Here is a 19,790-nt window from a genome sequence, read left to right as displayed (position 1 = left end):
GGAGGACCAATCATCGGCAGCCAATGAGGAACAAGAGGGGCTGCTCGCTCACCGTGGACACCATCACATATTCAGGCACTACCCATTGAACTGAGCTGTTTCTGGAAGCCTGAGATTAACTCCTGCTCCGATATAATTAAATGTTTGGAGGTGATGAGTCTGTGGGAGAGGTGCTCAAAGAAGCAAACAGCAGCCCTTGGACAGCAGCGCTCCTCTCTCTGTCTAAGGTTTGCGTGCTTAGCTGTCAGTGTGGATGTAGCTCAGTGGTAGAGCGCATGCTTTGAATGTATCAAGGTCACGTGTTATAATTTTTAGTCTCTCCAAGCACATTATGACTGTAATTATGAAAATATAATCTCTATTTTCTCTGACAGAGAGCCAGCTGCCCAGCGATACTGATGGCTCACAGCTTTTAAATACTTTTCTGTTCTCAAGGTTTCTGCTCCTCTTTGAATATTTCAAAAACAGGTCTGTGGCATAAATGCAATGACCAAGGTTTAGTTTCCAAGCTGACATCCGACCTTTGAATCAGCAAGTGAGATGGAAGAACCACAGGGCGTCAAACAGGAACTGAAGCTGTGGCTGCTCGCTCAGCATTATGACGTCACACAATCTGGCCAGTCTGTGACTGTGGGTGAAGAGCAGCTTCGGCCCACTGAATGTTTCTGGAGCCTCAGCTGTTGTAACCTGCTGCCCTCATAAAGCAACATTCAGCAACTGTGGTTAAAGAAAATGCTTGGAGATGCAACTTAGGCTCGCATACCACTGAGCTACATGTCCGGGGCACCAAGCTAATGACATCAAGGATAGAAGGACTGAGTTCCTTACTTTCTCAATGCCAACATTCATTTGCTGGACTTAAAATAAGCTCCTTTTTTGCTCCAAGTATGTACTGAATATGTGCATCTAATACAACTGTGGGTGAAGAGAAGAAACCAGGGCTCAGCACAGAAGTGTGAAAGGGGCATTGAGCAGGAAGACATGGGGACTCCTTGGGCTCCTCCCTCAGGGAAAAAGGAGACTAAGAGGAGACCTCAGAGAGGCCTTTATCATTATGAAGAGATAACAACATATAATCATAGAATCTTACATCACAACAGGGGCATTTGGCTCCGTTGTGAAAGTGCCGTCTCTTTGAAAGAACAATCCAATTTAATCCCACAGCCCACTATTTGTCCCATAACTATCCTTCTAAGAACATATAAGAAATAGGAGCAGGAGTAGGCCATTTGGACCCTCGAGCCTGCTCCTCCATTGAATAAGATCATGGTTCATCTTCTACCCCAACTCCACTTTCCTGCACTATCCCAATTCCATCAATTCCTTTAATATCCATAATTCTATCGATCTCTGTCTTGAATTTACTCAAGGATTGAGCATCCACAGTCCCCTGGGGTGATTAATTGCAAAGATACACCACCATCTGAGTGAAGAAATTTCTCCTCTTCCCAGTCTTAAATGGCCATCCCCTTATTCTCAAACTGTGACCGCTGGTTCTATACACTGCAGCCAAATGAAACATTCTCGCTGCATCTAGCCTGTCGAGCCCTGTAAGAATTGTATATGTTTCGAGAGAATATCGGCCTAGTCTACACAACATATATTAATAGTACAATCCCCCTATCCCAGCAATCAGTCTGGTGAACCTGTGTTTGCACTCCCCCTACGGCACGTGTATTTTCCCTTAGGTAAGGAGAACAAAAGTTTTCACTGACAGTCTGAATGCTTATCCTCACATGTAGCATGTACATTGCCCTTGTTGACTAGGATCAGTTTCTGAGGATCCTCGTTCTCTATCTCACATCAGTTCCCTTTAGTCAGTCCACTATCAATCAGACTAATCCCGTTGTAACCCTGTAGCTCCCTACGAGGTGTTACCGAGATCTGGAGCAAACTGTTCAGATGCTGCTGCCGACTTCCTTTCGTTAAGTTTCTGCTCATCTCCCCTGTAAACATTAAAAGAAACTGCAGCAAAGCAGCAATTGTGAAGGTTTTGTGACCAGACCAAAATCCGATGTCCGAAACAAAAAGTGAGGTGGAAGAACGACAGGGAGTCAAACAGGAACAAGAGCTGTGACTGCTCGCTCTGCATTGTGAATACACACGATCCCGTCAGCCAGCAGCTGCTGTGAGCTGAGATGTTGAGGAGTCCAGGTTGATGAAGAGCAGCTCCGGGCCAATTCAATGCTGCTGGAGCCTCAGATGTTGGAACAACTTGCTGCCCTCATGAAAAGTGGATGTTCAAACTAGTGGATGGGGTGCCGAGCAAGCGCACTGTAATCAAGGGAAAAATTAACGGGCACTTGGGAGCTTTAAATTAGTGAAGTAGAGCCACCACGAATTTGTAAAAGGCAGATCGTGTTTGACTAATTCAATTCAAATTTCTGCTAAAGTAACAGGGCGGATTGATGAAGGGAATGCAATGGATGTTGTCTACATGGATTTTAGGAAGGCATTTGACAAATTACCACATAGAAGGCTGGGTACCAACATTGCGCCACATGGAATAGGCAAGTTAGATATGGAATTGGCTTAAGGACAGAAAACATCGTGTTGTGGTAAATGGTTGCCTTGCAGACTGGAGAATCGTAGACAGTGGTGTTTCGCAAGTGTCTGTGTTGGGGCCACTGCTTTTTTGAAATGTTTAAATGACCTGCATATTTGTATACAGAGTAGAATTTCTAAAATTGCTGATGACACCAAACTTAGGGGTGGGTGACAAACAGTGGGGTAAATACCAATAGACTGCAACAGGACATAGATAGGCTAGCAAAATGGGAAGACAAGTGGCAGATGGAATTTAATACAGAGAAGTATGAGGTGATGCATTTTGGCAGAAATAACAGGGAGGGGCAATATACACTTCATGGCACAGTTTTAAAGAGTGTGCAGGGAGAGAGGGACCTGGGAATTAATGTGCATACGTCCCTGAAGGTGGCAGGACATATTAGGAGTGTGGTTAGCAAAGCATATGGGATATTGGGCTTCATAAATAAAGGTATTGAGTACAAAAGTACTGAAGTTATGATGAACGTTTATAAAGCACTGGTTATGCCATAACGGGAGTATTGCGTTCAGTTGTGGTCACCACATTTAAAAGAGGAGATTAACACAATAGCAAGGATGGATATTAGCACTAATTATGTGGAACCCGTAGGATTAGAGCTGACACTTACCGAGGGGCAGAAAAAGATTGTGGGAGTTGTATACAAACACCCAAAAAGTAATACTGAGTTTGGGGCTGACATTAAACGGGAAATTAGAGAAGCGTGCAATAAGGGCACAGCAGTTATCATGGGTGACTTTAATCTACACTTAGATTGGGCTAACCAAATTAGTAACAATACTGTGGACGAGGAAATAGTAGACTGTATACGGGATGGTTTCCTGGACCAATTTGTCGAGGAAACAACTAGAGATCAGACCATCTTAGACTGGGTATTACGTAATGAGAACGGATTAATTAGCAATGGTTTTGTGTCCGGCCCCCTGGGGAGGAGCGATCATAATATGATAGAATTCTTCATTAAGGTGGAGAGTGAAATAATTGAATCAGAGACTAGAGTCCTGAATTTAAATAAAGTAAACTACGATGTTATGAGTCAGACAAAGGGATTAATTAATAGGGGGAAAATATAATATGAGAGTAAGCTTGCAGGGAACATCTAAACGTACTGGAAAAGTCTTTATAGATATGTGAAGGGCAAAAGATTGGTGAAGTCAAGCGTAGGTCCATTGCACTCAGAATCAGTGGAATTTATACTGGGGAACAAAGAAATGGCAAAACAATTAAATACATACTTTGGTTCTGTCTTCACAAAGGAGGACACAAATAACCTTCCAGAGATGTCGGGGAACATAGGTTTGAATGAGAGGGTGGAATTCAATGAAATCAGTATTTTTTGGGAAATTGTGTTAGGGAAATTGACGGCATTTAAGGCCGATAAATCCCCAGGGCTGGATAATCTACATCCTAGGCTACTTACAGAAGTGGCCCTAGAAATAGTAGATGCATTGCTGGTCATCTTCCAAAATTCTATAGACACTGGAATAGTCCCCATAGATTGGATGGCAGCTAAATTAACCCCACTATAAGAAAGGTGGTAGCGAGAAAACGGGGAATTATAGATCGGTAAGCCTGACATCGGTATTGGGGAAAATGCTAGAGTCCATTATAAAAGATGTAATAGCAGAGCACTTGTAAAATAGTGACAGGATCAGACAAAGTCAACATGGGTTTACAAAAGGTTAATCATGCTTGAATAATCTACTGGAATTTTTTGAGGATGTATCTAGTAGAATATATAAGGGAGAACCAGTGGATGTGGTGCATTTGGACTAACAGAAGGCTTTCGATAAGGTCCCGCATAAGAGATCAGCTTGCTAATTTAAAGCACATGGCATTGGGGGGAATGTATTGAATTGAATAGAGAACCGGTTGACAGACAGGAAGCAAAGAGTTGGAATAAACGGGCCTTTTTCCCAGTGGCAGGCAGTGATTAGTCGGGTACCATAGGGATCGGTGCTAGGACCACAGCTGTTCACAATATACATTAATGATCTAGCCGAGGAAACTAGCTGTAATATCTGCACGTTTGCAGACGACACAAAGCTGGGTGGGGGAGTGTGCTTTGAGGAGGATGCAGAGAAATTCCAGTATGATATGGACAGGTTGGGTGATTGGGCAGATGCATGGCAGATGCAGTACAATGTGGATAAATGTGAGGTTATCAACATTGGTGACAAAAACAGGAAGACAGATTATTATCTGAAAGGCAACAGATTCGGAAAAGGGGAAGTACAAGGAGACCTGGGTGTCCTTGTGCACCAGTCGCTGAAGGTAAGCATGCAGGTGCAGCAGGCGGTTAAGAAGGCAACTGGTATGTTGGCCTTCACAGCGAGAGGATTCGAGTAAAGGAGTAAGGATAACTTGCTGCAGTTGTACAGGGCCTTGGTGAGACCATACCTCGAGTAATGTGTGCAGTTTCCGTCGCCTTATCTGAGGAAGGATGTTCTTGCCATGGAGGGAGTGCAGCAAAGATTCACCAGACTGATACCTGGGATGGCAGGAATGACGTATGAATAGAGATTGGGTCAATGAGGCTTATATTCGCTGGAGTTTCGAATAATAAGGGGGGATCCATTGAAACTTATAGAATTCTAACACGACTAGACAGACGAGATGCAGGAAGGGTGTTCCCGTTGGTGCAGGAGTCCAGAACCAGGGTTTACAGTCTAAGGATAAGGGGTAAGCCATTTAGGACTGAGATGAGGAGGAATTTCTTCACCCAGAGAGTGGTAAACCTGTGGCATTCTCTACCAGAGAAGCCAGATGTGGCCAAATTATTAAATATATTCAAGAAGGAGCTAGATATATTTCTTAAGGCTAAAGGGATCAAGAAATATCACAGAAAGCAGGGACCAGGTTCTGAATTTGGATGATCAGCCATGATCTCATTAAATGGTGGGACAGGCTCGAGGGGCCGTATGTCCTACTGCTGCTCCTATCTTCTATGTTTCTTTGTTTGTATGTTTCTCAGAAGGATGTGAAGACACTTGAGAGGGTGCAGAGGAGATTTAACGGTGATGGGGGATCTTAGTTACAAGGACAGGTTGGAGAAGCTGGATTTTTATCATTACAGCAAAGGAGGTTGAGGTGTGACTTGATAGAGGTGATTATGACAGGCTTGCCTTGGCTACACGGGGAAAGGCTCTACCCAACAGCTGATGTTACAATGACTAGGGGACACAGATTTAACCTTTTGGGCAAAAGATACAGGTGGGATGTGCGGAAAAACGTTTTGATTGAGCGAGTGGTGACGATCTGGAAGTCGCTGCCGTTAGAAGAGGCTGGAAGTGGAGACACTCAAATGTTTCTAACGGAGACTGGATAGGCACTTGAGGGAATTAAAGTTGCAGGGCTACGGGGTAAGAGCGGGGGAATAGCACTGACTGGATTTCTCTATAGACAGCCGGCAAGGACGCAATGGGCCGAATGACCTCCATCTGTGCCGTTATGATTCTATGACTATGTTTGAAACGATTGCTTTAAGGATTCAATGCCGCATGCTCCCGAACGGAGATAATCGGCCACAGAAATGTCCTTATGACTGTGTAGGTATGAGGTTAAATTAGAACAAATTGTTTATACAATTAAGTTAATTCACATCTAAAAACAGGCTGTGCAGTGCGATTTTGAACTGAGTGCGTTTTAAACAGAGTAGTGCGAGTTGAGTGAATCAGGGAGTTAGGTGAGGAGTGGGAGGAGGAGTTCCCTTGCTTCGCCTTTGCTTTTCCTAACTTTTCACCCTGTAGGAATTGGTTCTTACTTTACACCAAGTAACGAGCTCGAGAGCAGGAGCAGTCAAACAACAACTGCGAAACCACTAAAATGACCTCACAACCATGGAAGGAGCTGATTGCTAAGTAGGACCTCGTGACTATATGTACATTCCAGTCGTTAAAGTAAAAGTAAGGTCTGTAGATTAGAATAAGTAGTGTTTAAATAATATAAGGTCCCTAGTGTAATTAATGGCCCAGAAATTAGGGTCGGGGGCCTCCCGCGGGTGCAAGCCCCCGACCTACACTTACCTAGCATGCCGACATTTCAGACCTCGGCCTGTGTGGAAGCGTCTGTGGCCCGGTCCAGGTCCCGGCGCACTGTGCTAGCGTGATCCAGCGACGTAGTTAGTTCGATGAGCCAGCTGGGATCACGTGAGTACTGGGCAACTAATCGGAGGTTGCAAAAGTTCATTCATGAGTTTGATAGTAAGAACTGTCAAACTCATGAAAACTCCGGGCGCCCAAAACAGTACTTAAACTTAAAATAAAAGTTAAAAAAATCCCACTAATTAAATGAACTATTAATAACATTAAAAAACTATTTAAAAAATTATTCAAATTTCGGAAAACATTTTTTTTCACGAAATCGCGTCCAAAAATACACTTACCTTACTGTAAACTCTACTAAAATAATAAACCTGTGGAAAAAAAATTCTAACTTTAATTATTGGACCACTTACCTTTTAAAATGCAGTCCTTATGCCCGATTTTTACATTTCTAAAATCGAAAGACTTACCCTCACGGAAAAATCTGTAAAAAAAAACGTAAGTGCAAAGCGCACGTAGAGACTTCCTTGCGCACACATTCGTTCAGAGGTCCGGAAATGCCAGTTTCCCACGCATGCGCTATGCATGAAAGAAACTGGCACTTCCATCGGGTCCACGCGTGGGTACTCCGTCCATACTCACGTGTTGGGACCCGAATTACTGGGCCATTATTCTTTAATTTAAAGAAAGTAAAGGGAGTAAATTAAGAGTAGGGCATGGCAGGGCAGCTCGGCAGTGTGGAGTGCTCCTCCTGTGCTAGGCGGGAAGTCAGGGACACTTTCTTTGTCCAGGGCGAACATGTGTGCAGGAAGTGTCTCCAGCTGCAGCTAGTCGAAATCCGCCTTTCGGATCTGGAGCTGTGGCTGGGGTCACTGCGGAGCATCCGCAAAGCTGAGATCTTCGTGGATAACATGTTTAACGAGGTGGTCACACCGCAGGTAAACAGTGAACAGGCAGACAGGGAATGGGTGACCGCCAGACAGAGTAAAAGAACTAGGAAGGTAGTGCAGGAGTCCCCTGGGTCCATCTCCCTCACCAACATATTTTCTGCTTTGGATACTGATGGGGGAGATTGTTCTTCGGGAATGCAGCAAGAGCCAAGTCCGTGGCACTAGCAGTGGCTCAGCTGCACAGATGGGGAGGAAAAAGATTTGGTGAGCAATACTGATAGGTCATTCGAACGTATGGGGAACAGATAAAAATTTCTGTGGCTGCAGACGTGACTCCGGGATGGTATTTTGCCTCCCTGCTGCCAGGGTCAATGATATCACTGAACGGCTGTAGGGCATTCTTGAGGGGGAGGGTGAAAATCGGAAGCCATGGTTCACATTGGTACCAAGGACATGGGTAGAAAGAGGGATGAGGTACTGCATTAAGAATTTAGGGAGCTAGGTAGCAGATTAAAAGCAGGACCTCAAAGTTTGGAATCTCTGGATTTCTCCCGGTGCCAAGTGCTAGTGAGTATAGGAATAGGAGGATAGAGCTGATGAATGTGTGGCTAAAGAGTTGGTGCAGGAGGGAGGGCTTAAGTTTCCTTGATCACTGGGTCTGCTTCTGCGGAAGGTGGGACCTGAACAAGTCGGAAGGGATGCTCCTGAACCGGAACGGGACCAAAAGCCTTGTAGGGAAGTTTGCTAGTACTGTTGGGGGCTGGTTTAAAATAACTTGACAGAAGGATGGGATACGGAGTGCAGCTATAGAAGGGGTCGCTGCACAGCCAAATATAGAGGAAAAAACAAGTCATCCTGTAAGGCAGAGCAACTATGTAATGGCACAAGGGTGTATGTCAAGGCTGGGTGTCATTTGTGTTAAGGCGAGGAGTCTTGTGAGTAAGGCAGCTAAATTGAAGGTGTTGGTGCAACCATGGGGGTAGGAAATTGTTGCTATCACAGAGACATGGTTGAGGGAGGGGCAGGACTGGCAGCTCAATATTCCGGGGTATAGAATTTTCTGGCGAGACAGAGGGGTGTGTAAAAGAGGAGGGCTTGTCACAATATTAATCAAGGAGTCAATTACTGCTGTATGGAGGGATGATATCTTAGCAGGTTCCTCTAATGTGGCCATATGGGTAGAACTTACAAACGAGAATGGTGCCAGCACTTTGCTGGGAGTGTACTATAGGCCCCCAAACAATCAGGGGGAAATAGACGAACAGATATGTAGGCAAATATCAGAGAAGTGTAGAAATATTAGGGCAATAATAGTAGGGGATTTCAGCTTACCCAATATTAACTGGGATAGACCGACTGTGAAAGGCTTAGAGGGGCGGAATTCTTACTGTGCATCCAGGAGAGCTTTTTCAGCCAGCATGTAGAAGGTCCACCAAGAGAGGGGGCGGTAACTGGACCTAAATCTAGGGAATGTAGCCGGGCAAGTGGTAGAAGTGTTAGTAGGAGAGCATTTTGGTGACAGTTTCCATAATTCGGTGAGATTCAAGGTAGTCATGGAAAAGCAGAAACATGGACCGGAAATAAAGATTATAAATTGGGGGAAGGCCGATTTTTATATGAAAAGGCAGGATCTGGCCAAAGTGGACTGATATCAGCTACTTGTAGGACAATCCACATCAGAGAAATGGGAGTCTTTCAGAAAGGAAATAAGGAGAGTACAACGCCAACGTGTTCCCGTAAAGGTCAAGGGTGGGTTCAAAAAGCCAAATGAATCCTGGCTGTCAAGCGATATATAAGAATGGATTAGGAATTAAGGGGGGCTTTTGGTGGGTACAAAGGACTAAAAACAATGGAAGCTCTAGAGGAGTATAGAAAAGACAGGGGCCTAATTAAAAAAGAAATAAGGAGAGCAAAGAGGGGGCATGAAAAAACACTGGCGGGCAAAATAAAGGAAAATCCCAAAGTGTTTTTATAAGTATATTAAATGGAAGAGGATAACCAGGTAAAGAGTAGGGCCCATTAGGGACCAAAGTGGCAATCTGTGTAGAGAGCCGGAAGATGTAGTTGTGGTTTTAAATGAATATTTTGCATCTGTGTTCACTATGGAGAAGGGTGATGTAGGCATAGAAATTAGGCAGGGGGATTGTGATATACTTGAAGAAATGAGTATTCAGAGGGAGGAGGTGCTAGCCATTTAAGCAGAAATAAAAGTGGATAAATCCCCAGGCCCTGACGCGATGTATTCCAGGCTGCTGTGTGAGTAAAGGGAGGAGATTGCAGGGGGTCTGATAGAAATGGTCAGAACCTCTCTGGCCACAGGGGAGGTGCCAGAGGACTGGAGAACAGCTGACGTAGAACCATTGTCCAAGAAAGTTAGTATGGATAAACCAGGGAATTACAGGCCAGTGAGCCCAACATCAGTGGTCGGGTAATTATTGGAATAAATTCTGAGGAACAGAATTATTCTCCAATTGGAGAGGTAAGGGTTAATCAAGGATAGTCAGCATTGCTTTGTCAGGGGGAGATCATGTCTAACAATTTGATTGCATTTATCGAGGGTTTGACTAGGTGTGTGAATGAGGGTAGTGTAGTTGATGTAGTCTACATGAACTTCAGCAAGGCTGTTGAAAATGTCCCACATGCGAGAATGCTCAAGAAGATAAGAGACGATGGGATCCAGGGTGATATGACACATTGCATCCAAAATTGGATTAGTGGCAGGAGACAGTCGATGATGGTCTAAGGTTGTTTTTGCGACTGGAAGCCTGTATCCAGTGGTGCACTGCAGGGATCGGTGCTGGGTACTTTGCTTTTGTTGTGTACATTAATGATTAAGATATGAAGGTAGGAGGTATGATCATTAAGTTCGCAAATGAAACGAAAATTGGTGGAGTTGTAAATAGTGAGGAGGGAAGCCTCAGGCTACAGGACGATATAGGCGGGTTGGTTAGATGGGCAGAACAGTGGCAAATGGAATATATCGCTGAAACGTGTGAGGTGATGCATTTTGAGAATAATAATAAGGCATGGGAATACACAATGAATGGTAGGACCCTAGGAAGAACAGAGGATGAGATGGGCCTTGGTGTGCATGTACATGGTGCATCCCTGAAGGCAGCAGGACAGGTAGATAAGGTTTTTAAAATGGCATATGGGTTACTTGCCTTCATTAGCCAAGGCATAGACTATAAGAGCAGGGAGGTTATGAAGGAGCTTTACGCTGGTTCGGCCACAGCTGGAATACTATGTGCAGTTCTGGTCACCACACTATAGGAAGGATGTGACTGCATTGGAGAGGTTGCAGAGGAGATTCACCAGGATGTTACCTCGACTGGAGAGCTTCAGCTATGAAGAGACATTGGACAGGCTGGCGTTGTTTTCGTTAGAGCAGAGAAGGCTGAGGGGGACATGTTGATGTGTACAAAATTATGAGGGGCTTAGATAGGGTAGATATAAAACAACTTTCCCCCTTATTAGAGTGGTCGTTAACCAGCATGCATAGATTTAGGGTAAGTGGCAGAATGTTTAGAGGGGATTTGAGGAAAAATATTTTCACCCACTGGTTGGTTGAAATCTGGAAATAACTGCCTGAAAGGCTGGTAGATGCAGGAACTCTAAACATTCAAGAAACGTTTAGATGAGCACGTGAAACGCCATAGCATACAAGGCTATGGACCAGGTGCTGGAAAATTGGATTATTATAGACAGGGCTTGATGACCGGCACGGACATGATGGGCTGAAGGGCCTCTTTCTGTGCTGTGTAACTCTATGTATTACACTATTAATGCCATTACAACGACATCTGACCCTCAACCAGAAAACAGTGACATTGCAGCTGATATACATTCCTTTCTGGTGCAAAAGCACAAAAGGAAAAGAGGCACAGCCATGGCTTACAAAAGAAATGAAGGATTCTATTAAATCCAAAGTGAAGTCATATAAAGTTGCCAGAAAATCCAGCAAGCCTGAGGATTAGAAGCAGTTTAGAGTTCAGCAAAAATGTGTCAAGAGATTGATTAAGAGGGGAAAAATATAATATGAGAGTAAACTTGCAACGAACATAAAGGTGGATTAAAAACTTCTGCAAGTCTGTAAAAAGAGAAAGATTAGTGAAGACAAATGTACGTCACTTACATTCAGAAATGGGAGTAACTATAATGGAGAACAAGGAAATGGCAGTGCAATTAAACAAATACTTTGGTTCTGTCTTCATGGAAGAGGACACAGTTAACTTTCCAGAAATGCGAGGGAACCAAGTGTCTAGTGAGAAGGAGGAATTAAAGGAACTTAGTAATAGTAAAAATAATAGAGCTGGAGAAATTAGTGGGAATGTAAGCTGATAACTCCCCTGTGTGACAATTATTCCTGTTTAACTTTCCTCTACCTCTCTCAGTTTCTGTCTCCATTTGTACAACAATTTCTCGCAGCTTTCTCTTGCTCACAAACTCCTATTTTTCTCTTAAGTTGTGCTGAATGTGTGCTGCTTTCTTAATTTATATGCATGTGCCTTTACTGTTTATGGCTTTCGTCCATGTAATTTCCCTCATTTTATGTTTTCTTTCTATTGTCCTCCATCTTATCTTTTGCCGGTTTCCCTTTCTGCCTTTTCAGTGTGTCTGCCCAATAATTTCTCCCTCTCTCGCTCTGTCTCTCTATTCTTCTTTCTCTCTTGTTTCACTATCCATTTCAGCATCTACATCACTTACTCTTTGCATCTTTACCTATATTGATTCGTCTCTTGCAGTGTTTACTTTCTTTACCGTGTTACCTCTGCCTCTCTACGCGCTGCAATCAGTTGAACAAAGACCCAGAAATGGAAAATCGGAGGAAATCCATCGTTTTGCTCTTCAGTATATCTGGCTGTTATATATTATTATGGACGCCCATTGTTGTTTAATTTCTATCTCTCCGTATGCCAGCCCTCTCTTCTTCCTCATCCTCCTGCTTCCCATTGAAACTTTCATTCCCAAATATGTGATCAGCTTTTACATGTACGTTGACGAAACCAGTTTTAATCCTCTGTCCCCTCTATCGCCACCCACTCCACCCCCCCCCTTTGATGTCGGACTACATTTCCAATATCCTGCTTTGAATGAGCCATAATTTTCTCCAAACAATCATTGGCATGGCTAAATGCATCATCTTTAATCGCAGCCACAAATATTGTATCCTAATCACCAATATCAATCCCTACATTGGGCGTTAGCTGCCAATGACCCTCAGCACCTCTCTGATCATAGGTTCTGCGTAATACACAATAGTCACTCTATAACAAAGTTCACCTAATTCCGCGTCAGTAGCATCGCCGCATCCATCTTGCCACACAGAGTTCAGGCCCAATCTACTCAACTCTCCCCTTAGTACATTCCTCCCATCGCATGGATCAATCTATTAAACCGCCATTGCACTGCCTTGAAGGCAAGTATACCCTTTCTGTATTAAATAGACCAACCCCGTGCGCAGTACTCCAGGTGAGGTCTCACAAAAGCCCTGTAGTACAATTGTAGTAAGAATTCCTTACTCTTGTACTCGACCCCATTGCACTAAAGGCAAACATGCCATTTACCTTTCTAATTGTTTGCTGTACCTGAATGTACAACTGAATAGTCGTTCAAATTACACTTAAAAATGCTTACAACTCAAAGTTGCTGTTTTACTTGAGGGAGCCAAATGCCTCAAAATTCAGTTTTCTGTTTACAGGCTTAATCAGATCCAGTCGAACCATATGCATTTGTTCAAAACTATCACGCTTATAACTTTATCGCTTACCATTATTGAGGATGAGATAACAGGGCACTTAGAAAATCATAATATGTTTAGGCAGAGTCAACATGGTTTTTTCAAAGGGAAATCGTGTTAAGGAAATTTATTGGAGTATATTGAGATGCAACTGCAAGGGTAGATGAAGAGGAAGCAGGTTATCTGGATGTAGATTATTTGGATTTCCAAAAAGCATTCCACAAGGTGCCACTTACAAATGGTTATGGAAGATAAAGGCTTATTAGGTTGGTGTAAAACACTGGCATGGTTAGAGGATTGGATAACGGGCAGATAACAGAGAGAAGGGAAAAACGGGTCATTTTGCGGTTGGCAGGCTCTTATTAGTGGGGTGCCGCAAGGGTTAGTGCTTGGACCACAAATATATACAATCATAAATAATGATTTACATGAAGGAACCTATTGTAAAGTATTCAATTTGATGCCGATGCAAAGCTAGGTGGGAAAGTCAATTGTGAGGGGGATACACAGATCCTGCAAAGGGATATAGACAGTTTGCGTGTTTGTACAATAAACTGTCAGATGTACTAAAATGTGAGCAAATGTGAGGTTATTCACTTTGGTATAAAGAATAGAAAAACAGAGTATATTTAACTGGTGACAAAATATTAAATGCTAAATTTCAGAGAGAATTAGGTGTTATCGTACAGGAATATTAGTTGGTGGGTGAGTAGTTACAGCAGAACCCATGGGGGTTGAGGTTAATTTTTCCTTGTCTTTGCTTGTAGGCTAGTTCCCATGTTAGAATAAAGTTGCTCGAGTGAAACTGATCCAAAACCATACATGTTCCAACTGTGGTTTCATACCGCTTTCATTGATTGGGTGAAATCATATATTGGTAAGGGAATATCTGTCACAAGAGCCTTCAACTGCGTCTTAGAGTGTTCAGATCTTAGGACAATAAGAATTGCTGCTGAATGAAATGTCTAAGATATTGTGGAACGCCGTATCACAGTAAATTTCAGATATTGTTTGATGCAGTGAGAGGAAAGTGGCTCCAATTGTCAATCATGCTATTTACACGGCACTCTTACGGGCCATACTTGTGTCCAGTTTATTTGGCTGGCCTGGTAAGGTCTGTAAAATTATTCCCGCATGAACAACTTGCTGGAAATAGCAATCACTAGCAAGGTCACCCTCTGTGGAGCTGGGTCATGACATTCTTGGACCTCCTTACATTGGAGAGAAAATGGAAAATGGGCGATACGTTTCCAGATTGCCGCGAGCAACCCATGAATTTAATATTATTTAAATTTATGTTTCGATGCCCGCAGTAGCCCTAACTACAGAAATGAATTGGTTATCTTGGCTCTTTCAGCTGTCGCAGCATCAGCGATGTCACCCACAGACGAGTACTGCTGAGGGGGTGCGAATACGTCCGTTCTCAATATTTAATGAAGGTTTTCTGAGGAGAAGCAGGCTGGTTACTGGGGGAGTGACGCTGAGTGGTGGTGAAGGATTTTCAGGTCCATTTAGGCAGTACATCAGCCGTTGAGGTAAATTTAGCTGAGAAGAGACAATCTGGGTATTTCCCGTTGATTGAAAGTTACATTTATATTGAGTTAGTTACAGATGATTCAGGTGATGATGTGCGACGGTTCCCTTCTGATGGGAACAGTTGCTCCAATGATACACGATGCTGCATCATCCTTCCAACTGGCCCTAAATCCATCCAATCAATCATCCTGTGTAACATTAATAATCACCTGGGCATGTTCAGTCAGCATTTATTTTAATTTTCACAGTTAATAACAGGAAAACATTTAATATTATAATCATACATGTGACGTTACATAACACAGTTTGTTAAGGAGAATATATTACAGTAACCTTCGATTTGCAACTTTGCTTAAAATGTTGCACCAATATCAATTGATCCATTAAACAGGTTTTGATCTTTATTGCAATGGCCGATAAACATTGTATGGATAGACATCAGCTATTTCTATTATTTAAATAATTTTGCAATTAAATGCAGTGGATAGTTTACCCCATTCTTTAGCTCCTCTCTGAATTTACCCTGGGTCAGCACATAAATAAATGTGTTTGTGCAGCAATTGAGAACCTGAAGCATGAATCCCACAGATTCAATGTCATTTCCATCATCATTCTGAATGATGGTTGTACGGATAGATAGAGAATAAACAACAATGGTCGTCCATAGCAAAATAAAACTGCCCGATATACTGAACAGCAAAACGATGGATTTCCTTCGGTTCTCCATCTCTGGGTCCTTGTGATTCTCTCCATTGCTGAGGCCCCGGAGTCCCCTACGGAATCGACTGGACATTAAAATGTGTCTAGCGGTGAGAACATTGAGCAACAAAATCAGAACGAATGGGACACAAGGGATTAAAGTAAGATTAAAGACATCAAACGCTGCCCACGCGGGTGAAGTAAAAAAGGTCAGTTTCCAGACACAACCCCGGGGGACGTTCTCCATTATATATTCAGGGTCAAATACAAAGTACCAGGGAATGTTTATTAAACAACCCAGAGCAATCACCACCCCGATAACAACAGCCGCAGTTTTCTCGGTGCAATATTTTGTTTTCAGCTTCGGACAACAAATGGCCACAAATCGATCGAAGGTGAAAACCACTGTGAACCAGACAGATGTCGCCGTGGCTGCACAAAGCAAGACTATATTGAGACAGCACACGGGGGTAATTGTCAAGAATGAAACTGGGAAATAAATTTCAACAATGCAGCTTAATATTACATCCGTACAAACTACCAGGAGATCGGCCGTTGCCATGGCGACCAGGTAGCGAGTGATACATTTGGAGAGACCGCACTTTCCTCGGGACAGGATCACAATCGCCGCCAAGTTAACTGCAAGAGATACACAGATCAGTGAGATTTGTTTCCACTCAGACACACTTTATATCCATCGGCATTACAGTTATTTTGAGTGAAGTTTCAGGTTGCTATTGCACTGATGAATGGGATATCATGTGTGCTCTGTTGCTTCCAATCTGCTCCATCGCTGAACTCGCATCTTTCTCCAATTTCTCTCCTAGCTCCCCTCATGCCCTCTACGAGCTCAACTTGTCTATGGGACCCACCTGCTGCTCACTTGCTCCTATTCCCACCAAACTGCTGACCACCCAACTTCACTTCCTGGCCCGCATGTTAGCTGATATTGTTAATGGTTCTCTCTCCTCACATACTCTCCCCTCCCCTTCAAACATGCTGTCATGAACAACTGCTCAAAAACTATCCTTGAAGCCTGTGTCCTTGCCAAGTACCGCCCTATCTCCAACATCCCTTTCATTACCATGTCCTTGTTCGTGCTGTCTCCTCCCAAGTCCGTGCCCATCTTTCACAGAATTCCATTTTGGACCCCGTCATATCAGCTATCGCCCCCTGCCCGACTTCTAAATCGCCCTTACCAAAGTCAGAATTTGTATTCTATGTAACTGTGTCTGTGGTAAGCTATTCCCTCTCTTCCTTTCCGACCTGTCTCATGCCTTTGTCTGGACAAACCACCTCCAACGCCTCTCCAGCGTCATCCAGCTGGGTGGGACTGCAAACGCCTGGCTCTATTCTTATCTATATAACCGTAGCCTGCAACGGCTTCTGTGCTCGCTCCAACACTGTTACCTCTCGCCCCATCTTATCATCATCTACATGCTACTCATCAGCGATATCATCTGTAAACACAACGTCTTGTTCAAAGGCACGCCGGGGACACCCAGCTCCATCTCACCACCACCTCTCCCAACACGGCACTTGTCCCCATTTTGTCACACCGCTTGTCAGATTGGATGAGGAATAATTTCCTGCAACATATTATCGGGAAGACCGAAGTCATTGTATTCGTCCCTGCTTTAAACTCCATTCCCAGCCAACGACTACATCCCTCCCTGGCAAATTTATGAGGCTGGACCAGACCGTGCACAACCTTGGCATTGTAATTGACCCCGAGTTGAGCTTCCGACCACATATCTTCTCCATCACAAAGACTGCCTACTTCCACCTCCGTAACATCACCCGACTCAGCCACTGCCTCAGCGCAACTGCTACTGAACCACTCATACATGCTGCGGTGGCCTCTAGGATTGATTACTCCAAATCTCTCCTGGCAACCCTATCATCTTCCAACCTCCTTAAGCTTGAGCTCATCCAAAACTCTGCTGCCTGTATCCCAACTCGCAGCAAGGCCCGTTCACCCAGCACCCCCTGAGCTCGCTGAACTACAATTGCTCCCGGTTCATCAGAGTCTAAATTTTAATATTCTCATTCTTGCTTTCAAATCTCACCCTGGCCTCGCCCCTCCCTATCTCTGTAACTTCTTCCATCCCTACAATCATCTGAGGTTTCTGCCCCCCTCCAATTCTGGCCTCTTGGGAATCCTGGATTTCAATCGATCCACCATTGGCGACCGTGCCTTCCACTACAAAAGCAATATTGACTGGGCGGGGTGAAGGTGTAATAGGGACTGGGCAGGCTGAAGGTGCAATGGAAGTTGGCTGGGCGAATTTGCAAATTAAACTGGGCGGGATGAAGGTGCCATAGGGACTGGGCAGTGTAAATATTCAGTGGAAGTGGCCATGGTGAATATCCAATGGATGATGTGCAGTGGAGCTGCAATGGAGAACAGTCTAGATGAAGGTGCAATGGAAACTGGGCGATGTGAAGTTGCAAGAGAGTCTGGGCAGGGTGAATGTTCAATGGACGTGGGCGGGTTGGAGGTGCAATGAGGAAGGGGCTAGGTGAACGTGCAGTGGGGCACGGACTAGGCAAAGGTGCAATGGGGATCGGGCTGGGTGAAGGTGCAATAGGGACTCGACAGTCTGATTTTTCTCTGGAAGTGGACAGGGTGAAGGTGCAATGCGGTACAGGCTGGGTGAACGTGCAATCGAGAACGGACTGCGTGAAGGTGCAATGGTGACTGGGCGAGCTGAAGGTGCAATGGTGACTGGGCGTGGTGAAGGTGCAGTAGGGACTGGGCAGGCTGAACGTTCAATGGAAGTCGGCGGGGTGAATGTGCAATGGGGAACAGGCTGGGTGAAGATGCAATGGGGAACTGGCTAGGTAAAGGTGCAACGTTGACTGAGCAGAGTGAAGGTGAAATTGGGACTGTGGGGTGAAGGTCAAGTGCCAATACAAAGTGAGCCCGGCTGATTAAAGAGAAAATAATAACTAAAGGTATACATTGAGTACATTACAGAGACAATAAAGGAGAGGAAGGCAAATGCCAACACGATGTTAGGAAATAAGCCAATATACAATTAGGAAATCAATGTCGAATTACAAAATTAAATTATCAATCAATATAAAAATAAATATTTCAGAATTCTATAAGCATAGGAATAGGAAAATAGGGATATGGCCACTTAGGAATGGACAGGATAAACTCTAAAATAAAAGCAGTGAAATGAAATAAATTGAACAGTTCTTTTACCTCAGTTTTTACCAGGGCCACAAACATGGTGGGCGTGAAATTATCCGAGGAATTCAAAATGCATACCAAGGCTTCTAAGATAGACAGGATCGAGGTCTTTGATTAGAAGTGCATGTAACACGGGCAATACAGTAATCATGGTTGACTTTAATGTACATATAGATTGGACAAATCAAAAACCACTAATGGTGTGAAGGACGAATTCTTGGAATGCATGCAAGATGGTTTCCTCGATCGATATTTGAAGGAACCAACCAGGGAACAGACTCTGCTGGATCTGGTACTGTTAATGAGAAAGGGCTAATCAATAATCTTGTGTTAAAGTGTCCTTTACTGACAAATGACCATAATATGATTGAATTGTAATACGTTTGAGAGTGATGTCGTCCAATCTGAAACTAAATTCTTCAGTCTCAACAAAGGAAACTACAAGGGAATGTGGGACAAGTTGAGCATGGTAGATTGGGAGGCTATACGAAAAGGTACGAAGGTGGAAATACAATCGCTAACATTCAAGGTAATAATGCATATTTTGAAAAAAAACATATATTTCTCTATGGCATAAATACCCAAAAGGAGGAGTGATCCAACCATGGCAAACAAAATAAAATGAACTAGTATTGAGTCAAAGGTGGAAGCTTAAAAAGTTGCCAGAAAAAGGGGTCAGCCTGAGAATTGGGATTTTTTAGAAATCTGCAATGGGTGACCAAAATTTGATAAAGGAAATGAAACTGTAATATGAGCAAAAACTAGCGAAAAATGTAAAACCGGATTGTAAATGCTTCTCTAGGTATGTAAAAAGGCAAAGTCTGGCGAAAGTAAATGTAGGTCTTTTACAGTCAGAGACGGGAGAATTTATAATGGGGAATGAGGAATTGGGAGGGAAATTAAATAAATACTTTGTTTCTGTCTTCACGAAGTAAAACACAACAAATCTCCCATAAATACGAGAAAACGAAAGCTGTGGCGAGAATAAGGATCTTTAAGAAATTATTTTTAGTAAAAAAAAAAAATAGTAGCAAAATTAATGGGACTAAAATTCGATAAACCTCAAGGAATGGATGACCTGCATCCCAGGGTTTTGCAAGAGGTGGCCATTGGG

At 43.5% G+C, this 19,790-nt stretch overlaps 1 protein-coding gene across 1 annotated transcript; it reads right to left on the bottom strand.

Moving 5' to 3' along the window:
• Nucleotides 1–14,938: 14,938 nt before the first annotated feature.
• On the bottom strand, nt 14,939–16,632 carry LOC147087163 (putative G protein-coupled receptor 139). The gene is made up of 2 exons (XM_085978071.1): nt 16,559–16,632; nt 14,939–16,160 (listed from the first exon to the last, which is right to left on the bottom strand). The coding sequence occupies exons 1-2, from the start codon at nt 16,630–16,632 to the stop codon at nt 15,227–15,229; spliced, it is 1,008 nt and encodes a 335-aa protein (XP_085834197.1). The 3' UTR covers nt 14,939–15,226.
• Nucleotides 16,633–19,790: the final 3,158 nt, after the last annotated feature.

This window comes from Somniosus microcephalus, unplaced genomic scaffold (genome assembly GCF_052327205.1).
Source record: "Somniosus microcephalus isolate GS21.2 unplaced genomic scaffold, FLI_Smic_1.0 unresolved_chr6, whole genome shotgun sequence".
NCBI classification, from domain to species: Eukaryota; Metazoa; Chordata; class Chondrichthyes; order Squaliformes; family Somniosidae; genus Somniosus; species Somniosus microcephalus.
Note: the sequence above shows the minus strand (reverse complement) of the source record. Positions and strands in the feature narration are given on the sequence as shown.

Bases quoted from the DNA above. Each gene is read 5' to 3' on its own strand.
- LOC147087163 (XM_085978071.1), bottom strand. From the start codon at position 16,632: ATGACGGGGTCCAAAATGGAATTCTGTGAAAGATGGGCACGGACTTGG. The intron at 16,161-16,558 runs GTAATGAAAGGG...ATGGATATAAAG, and splicing joins ACAGCACGAACAAGGACATG to TGTGTCTGAGTGGAAACAAA.